The sequence below is a fragment of the Dermacentor albipictus genome, chromosome 1 (genome assembly GCF_038994185.2).
Source record: "Dermacentor albipictus isolate Rhodes 1998 colony chromosome 1, USDA_Dalb.pri_finalv2, whole genome shotgun sequence".
Classification (NCBI taxonomy): domain Eukaryota; kingdom Metazoa; phylum Arthropoda; class Arachnida; order Ixodida; family Ixodidae; genus Dermacentor; species Dermacentor albipictus.
Window position 1 is genome coordinate 154,886,854 of NC_091821.1, and position 7,452 is coordinate 154,894,305.

Below are 7,452 nucleotides of genomic sequence, written 5' to 3' on the forward strand. Positions count from 1 at the left end.
CGTTGAGCAGCTGGCCGTCGGCGGTGGCGGCGGCGGCGGGGCGGCCGGGCGGCGGCGCAGTGGCCGAGGCCAGCTGCGGCGAGGCAGCTTCAGGCGGCGCGCGAGCTGCTCTGGCGTTTCCTCCGGGGCCCGCAGGCAGCCGGCGGCGGCGCTGACGAGGACGACGAAGCCGAGGACGGCAGGCGCAGCTCGTTCCAGGCCATGGCGGCCACCGTGGAGCCGTGCCGCCGCCGGTGCGGGCCCGGTCCCGCCCGGCGGCGTCGTCGACGGCAGCGCCTCGTCCGGGAAGGTCGCCCAGAGGTCGGTGCGATGGCGTCGTCCGCGCGCTATATTTAGTCGTCAGTCTCTTCGCGTGGGAGACTATGACCCCGAGCGAATGGCAGTCCTCGTGCGCGATTGGGCTCGCTAGCTGCCGGCTCCGCGCCGAGTATCTGGCTAGGCAGCTTTACTGCAAGCCTTTCACTTCCATGGATGACCAGCCCGCCGCGGTGGTGCGCTGTCCGCCGTGCCGTCAACAGTCGCAGTCGTCCACTTCTGTCAACGGCTCGACGGGATCCTGGCCGCCGAGCACCGCGGCGCCGCAAGACGCGTCCAACTTCCTGGTACGTACGGGCCGCGCTCTGTACGACCGCCTTTTTTCGCTGCTCCAAGATCAAGCCACCGACTGCGTCGTTCAGTACTGCGAGCAGGGCTCCAACGCTGATGACCCGTCGCCATCGTCTTCCGTCGATGAAGCTACGGATGCACAGGCGTCTGAGAAAACAGTTCCGCCAGCTGCCGACTCGTGCGGGCAAGAAGATCTTGTTGTCGTGGAGGAACCCCGAAGCGTGACTCCGCCTGAGCGCCTCCCTCAAAGTGCCGCCGTAGCTCCCGACGCGGTGCTCTGCGTCGCTCGCGAGCTGGAGGTCAAGAGCGCCGGAAATGTCAAGGGCGATGCAGAGGAGGAGCCGCGCCGCTACCCAGCCGAGCGAGACGTGGTGCGCGCCGCGCTCGCACATCGCCCCCTGGACGACGGCTTTCGCTTCCCCATCGTGCAAGAGCTGGTGCGGCCTGGCGTGCTTGTGCACAACGAGAGCGACTCCTCGTGCGACCTCTCGGACGACGCCTTCCACGACGCCGCTGACGGGCTCGCCGAGGAATTTCGCGACGGCAGCGGTTCCTCGGAGAACAGCAACGAGGAAAAGGCACTCGCGGCGCAGAACGCGTCTGGCAGGACTGCTGCTCCAGCCAACCCTACTACCACAGACGCTACAACCACCGATACAGCTACCGTCACGGCCACAATCGCTTCTCCAGATGCTGTTTCCTCGCCTCCCGCCATTTCGTCAGTGGCCGTTTCACCCGACGTGGGCTCCTTGTCGGTGAGCGGCAGTTCCACACCGGGGGCGTCTCCAAGCCGGCCTCGGTCGTCGCGCTTCGCGAAGCACCGATTCACCGAGGCTCCCCCGCGTAAGGTGACGCCCAAGGCGCCCCAAGTGCCGGAGCATCCGTCCGACGAGTCCTCGTCGTCTGATACCATCTCACCCGTCGCAGACACCCAGATGCTGCCGGCCACTCCACCTAAACGAGACTCGGCGGACAGCGACGATGACGAGGCTGGCCGCGCCGTCCTGGTGCGCAGCACGTCGCTCAAGAGCGGCAAGAGTCCACCGGGTACGCCGTTCAAGAAGAAGATCGTGCGCTTCGCCGACGCGCTAGGTCTCGACCTGGCTGCCGTGCGGACCATCGTGTCCGAGGAGCTGCCCTTGGTACCGGCTTCCGCCTTCACGCACCTCCAGCTGGGGCCGCTGGTGCGGTCGCCACCGCCGTGCACGCTAGAGCTAAAGGCACTGTTTCCGCAGCCCGGCGCCAGCCCAACGTTCATGACCCGGCTGACGAGCCAACGCGTCTGCCTCGAGTCAGTCGTGTCGTCGGGCTGCGCGCTGCACGCCGTCATCCGGGTGCTGAACGTGGCTTTCGAGAAGCTGGTGGTGCTGCGTTACTCGCTGGACAACTGGCGGTCCTTCTGCGACCTGCGTGCCGTCTACCTCCCGGGATCGTCAGACGGCATCTCGGACCGCTTCGGCGTCGACGTCTACCTCACGCCCCAAGGCGACGCGCAGCTGCAGATGTGCGTGCGCTACGTGGTCGGAGACCAGGAGTACTGGGACAACAACGAAGGCGCCAACTACTGCTTCGAGTTCCGGGACTCCCCTAAAGACGAGCCCGAGGTGACGCCCCTGATGAACTACCTCTGACCCGAGCGGAGGCCCTCCGGAGGACCCTAGTATTTATTCGTGCGCGCGCGTAGCTGTACAGGAACGAGTGTGTGTGGCCGGGGCTGAGTTCGTTCGCGCTGTGCGTCTCTACCGCGAAGCCACCATAGGTTAGCAATAATAAATGGACGTGTCAGACGAGCGCAGGATCGGCTCGCGACTGGATGTGCGAGGACTGTGGCCGACGTGTCCGCGCAGGTGCCACGCGGGAGAGCGCGGCCACCCCCGCGCCTTCCTATTTATTCATTCGGTGCGCACACGCTGCAGTGGTGTATAAGCAGCAGCGAGCCCTTCAGAGTTTTTCAGCACGGAAGGAATATTTTCGGAAATTTGGGTCGACAAATGCCTTAAAAATTATTCCACCGAATTTCGAACAGTCTGTTGTGGGTGTTAACGTTAGAGAAATGAGGGGAAAAAAACAAACAATAAATGCTTCCGGAAAGCAGAACAGACGCACGTGCAGAGTACTAGTATGTTGCAGATTGATGGTGCGCGATCTTGATTCACTTGCCTCGCGCGGTTGTTTACTCCTGCCGCGTCAGTTTTTCCAGTGTATGGGACGAAAGCAAGTTGTAAACGTACGATTCTTGAACCTTGCAGGTTTGTTTGCTATTGATAAGAACAGCTTGGCATGAAGAAATAAGCGCTAAACATAGGATGACAAGGAAAGGAACGCACATGTAAGCGCTTGCGTGCTTCCCGTTTGTCCTCGTCTGTTTAGCGCTTCAGTCACTTATTCGGTTACCTGTGCGAGTCGTTAGCACATTGCAGGTGAGTGCACCGTAGCGTCAGGGCCAGAACCACGCAGGCGAGTGCTTGCGTGTTTTTGGCTTCAGGACGTCTATATCGTTGGTACGTCTCGCCTAGTGTCAACGAGTGACACCTGTGTACGATCAGTGGATCGTGGTTTTTAATATTTATTAAACATAAAAAAAGTTACCAAGGAGGCGTGTCTACGCACAAGGCACCTCATTGTTAAGTCCAGGTTAGCCTTCCATGAGCAAAAATCGTTGCGTATATACGCTACCTATTCAAAGTATATTACGTATATCCCAATTCCTATACTTACAGCTCTGTTGGTGACGCTTGTCACTTACGACGCGCGGTGGCCATACTTAAAGTTAGTGTGCGTGGACAACTGTGCGATGCCTGGTCATTGTATTCAATCCTCAATGAATGCTCACTTATAACGCTAATGCAGAGAGGAATCCACGTAATGGCAGTCCTGTCGAGGCAATTTTAACATGCTGTGCCTGTTAATATTGGTTCGAGAGGCCATAGGCTACGATTTAATCGATATTGCAACGCCCGAATCTCAATAGCAGTCGCATTTTATCAGCGTTATCCAGACAGTGAACAAGGAACATGAACACGTCAGCTATGTTTGTTATTCGCCTGATGCGGTCATCCGTGATGCATACCCGCTACATGAAACACATACCCGCTAAGAAAACAAACAAAAACTTTCTAGACGATACAAGTGGTATGCTGTGGTATCGTCTAGAAAGTTTTTTTTTGTTTTTCTTTTCGGGACAAAAGACTGGATAACGAGCCACCTCATGAGCATTCTTTGAACTAAACGAACATGCCGTGACAATGCATTTTTATAGTCTATCTTTGGCGGCTTCCTTACCTGCAAATTTCTTATGACGGGCGCTCGCACACGCTGTACGTGTTTCAGTGCCGAACATGGTACCATGGTGCAGACCGAGCAAAAGCTCCACGGCATTGCGTCATATTTCCATTTCTTCCGACGGCGAAGGTGGGTGCCAAAGTGCTTCGCAGTTTGTTCTTCAAACATAAAGGCTGACAGCTTCGGGACCGATACGTCAGAACTTGCAGTGCTTGCGCCGCAGAAATTTGATCAAGAGTACGTTCTTGTTTAAAGTAGATCATTCTTTTAAGTACATTTCAATTCAGGCTACGTTATTCGTTTTCTTGCAACCTTTACGTTGAAATAGGTTTCCGCAAGTGAAGTTTAATTTCTGCATTCATTAAAGCTTATCCACCTTCGTCTTCGCCGTTCCCCCATACTGATGAGAGCCACAATGTTAACAGGATAACACCTACTACTACTCTAACGGCCACTTGCGCAGGGCATTTTAGCCCTGGGATAATTTACCTACGGTTAAAATTATTCGTGCCAGCGCCCAAGGGTTCCTTTCCCTCCCAATCGGTACGCACGTGTGTCGCGGTCGCGACGATAGAAGCAAGCGACGGGAACGAAACCCTTTCTGGCGTCTTCTCTCGGAGCACAAAGGCCGCGAAAGGAGCGCGGTGATCTTCGCGTGCGTGTTTGGAGTGGGCTTGAGAATGCTTGGAGAGCGAGATTTGTGCAGGCATTGTTATCGGCGAGGATAATTCCAAGGCTGTCGCAGAGGCCAGCAGTAAGGCTGCTCGAGTGTAAGCGGAAGCTCACTTTCTCTGCTTGTTGGCGGCGCGCAAAGCAGTGGCAGGTTCGATTCGGCAAGCGGCTAGCTTCCCTATAATAAGCGAGGGTTGACTTGGTGGCCCTCGAGACCACGACGCGCGTAAAGGACGAAGCAGTCGCGGAGGAGCAAAGACGGGCACGCACTCTACTCGCGACGCTGCAGTGGGCTCGCGCACAGCGCTGCTTTCGGGCTTTTGTCGTGCTGCACGACTTGGCTAAAGCTGCGGCGAGTGCACCGGTTCGAGGAGTAGCGCTCTGCCCGTGATTACAGCGAAGTGAGCGCGCACCCTACATGAGGAGTGTTTCGATCAGCTCCGTGCGGTGTTTGAATGTTTGTTTCGACAAATAGCGTAAGTTGGAAAAGGAAGGGGAGGAGGGGGGGGGGAGTGTTAATATGCTTCCGAGGAGAAAGCATATAGCGAATTTCCCAACGGTGGCAGGCATCGGTAGCGAATGCCAAGTGTCCTTCCGTTACACCACCCCCACCTATAGTTCATCGATCGATCGTAACGCTCAAATATTCGTGCCGGACAATCGCGACGCACCTTTAGGTCGATATACATTCATCGCTATATGTCGTCGCATGTGCCACATTTTAGACATGAAGGCGCGTATCCCCCTAACTCCCTCACCCCCCCCCCCCACCTTTATTTATTTATTATGCACTTCTCTGTAAAATGGTCACGGTAAATCGGTAGCTTTGTTTCCTGTGTATTTAAGTTCCAAGCCTTTAGCTACAATGAACCGTTGATAGCGTCAGTATGTTCGCAGATATCGTGCGTTGTCTACAAGCTTCTTGGAAATGCGTCCTGTCAGCAAGCCTAAGGGCGCCTCAAAAGCCCTTGTTATATTTTTCAACTACCACACCGTTCTTTAAACGGGCCCTCCCACATGTGGTCTGTTTGCTGGGGCAGATGCAGCAAAACCTGCCGGACGTTGCGTCATGTTTTCACTTCTGCCAGTGGCGAAAGTGCGAGTTGGTAGGTGGGTGTTTGGAAAAGGAGCGTGAAGTTCACGTAGTGCAAAGTAGACGAAAAACAAGGAGGGGGGGCAGTATGAGTATGACGAGAGCGCTACTGGGAAAATATACAATAAAACAAAGAATATTGTTACTCTACAACATGGAACAAGATGAAAATTGTGCCAGAAGCGTGGCACGCACGCACGCAGGCGTTTTTTCAGAATATGTGAAGTAAGGGTGTGCGAATAGTTATTTTTGAGACCTAATCGAATTCGAATCGAACACCGAATAATTTTCGAATAAAGAATATCTAGCTGTTACCACAATTAATATAAAACGATGCTCAGATCGCAGTAATCCTAACTTCGCAAGTTGCTGTCATTACATGGTACATTATGAAGCGTTGTTTATTAAAAATACAAATGAAGCATTAGGAGCAAACAAGTAAAGTTTCTTCACATGCACAGGGCTCTTCAGAGAAGGAGAATGATCTCTCTACAGCCTGAAAAGTATCGCTACCTAAGTGACGTAGCCTGCTCCACTACGCAAGTTTTCATGTTTTTGTGTAGCTATACTATGTCCGTGGACATAGTTGACATTAGGAGAAACAAATGGAGCTTGGCAGGCCATATAATGCGTAGGATAGATAACCGGTGGACCAATAGAGTCACCTAATGAGTGCTAAGGGAAGCGCAGTAGAGGATGGCAGACAACTAGGTGGGGTGATGAAATTAGGAAACTTGCAAGTGCAAGTTAGAATCAGCTATAGCGCAAGACGGGGGTATAATTGGAGATCGTGGAGAGAGGCCGTCATCCTGCAGTGAACATGATGATGATGATGATGCCCATGGAGGTGTAAATTTACCGTACTCTTGCTCCAATTTTATGTTTACTTCGGCGCAGTTGACATTTCGAAATATTCTAAAAGTATTCAAAAAATATTCGCATTTACGACTAGTGACTATTCGATTCGAAGAGCGAATTGAATAGGACACTATGCGATTCCATATTCGAAAATTTCGAATACTTGCACAGCCTTAATGAGAAGGGATCATTGGAATAAACAGAATTGCACAGAGGCTATTTTTACACCTCGCGATAACAGTTGATTACACATCCATTGCATCTTTTGGTTGCCTTAATTGACTGTGCAAATTAACGCAGATTGAATGCCACGGTTATGGCATTCTCTATTCGGGGGATTGCGAACATTCTAAACCTCAAGAGTGACGAGAGTTTCGAATATTCACGGGCACACCTGCTATAATATATGTACTCGTTTCGCTCGTGCAGTCATATAAGTGATGTTCAAAAGTCTGAGCGTTTCTTGAATAGTGTCCGACTGCTCATCAGTGGCAGTGACGTTGAAGTGGGGGTTGGGGAAAGCACCTCTCCCCCCTATCGCCAACAACTTCCAAGGCACTTGGCAGTTTGGTTTAATTTGGTTGCAATTCAATTTGGTTTAAATCGCACATCCATATTACTTTCGTGTTCATGCAACCGTCCCATTCTGCCCTCCTCCCCCCATTTCCAGGACGTATAAGATCGATAACGTGCAGACCAATTATGCACGCGAAAAAGAACGTGCGTGACGTTCTCTAAAAGTACATAAAGAACAATGTCTTATACGGGTCTGGTTACCGCAAAACTGGCTAGTATATATATATATATATATATATATATATATATATATATATATATATATATATATATATATATATATATATATATCCGGTAATGTGCACATGTTGTGATTGCAGCTTAAACACAAATTATGTGTGCCGCAGTCCCCGATACACCTGGGG

The 7,452-nt window shown here is 52.5% G+C and overlaps 1 protein-coding gene across 1 annotated transcript; it reads left to right on the forward strand.

The window, feature by feature from the left end:
• LOC139050968 (glycogen-binding subunit 76A-like) lies at positions 1–2,852 on the forward strand. Its single transcript, XM_070527887.1, has one exon. The coding sequence runs from the start codon at positions 363–365 to the stop codon at positions 2,235–2,237; it is 1,875 nt and encodes a 624-aa protein (XP_070383988.1). The 5' UTR covers positions 1–362; the 3' UTR covers positions 2,238–2,852.
• Positions 2,853–7,452: the final 4,600 nt, after the last annotated feature.

Coding starts and splice junctions, on each gene's coding strand:
- LOC139050968 (XM_070527887.1), top strand. CDS start 363: ATGACCCCGAGCGAATGGCAGTCCTCGTGCGCGATTGGGCTCGCTAGC.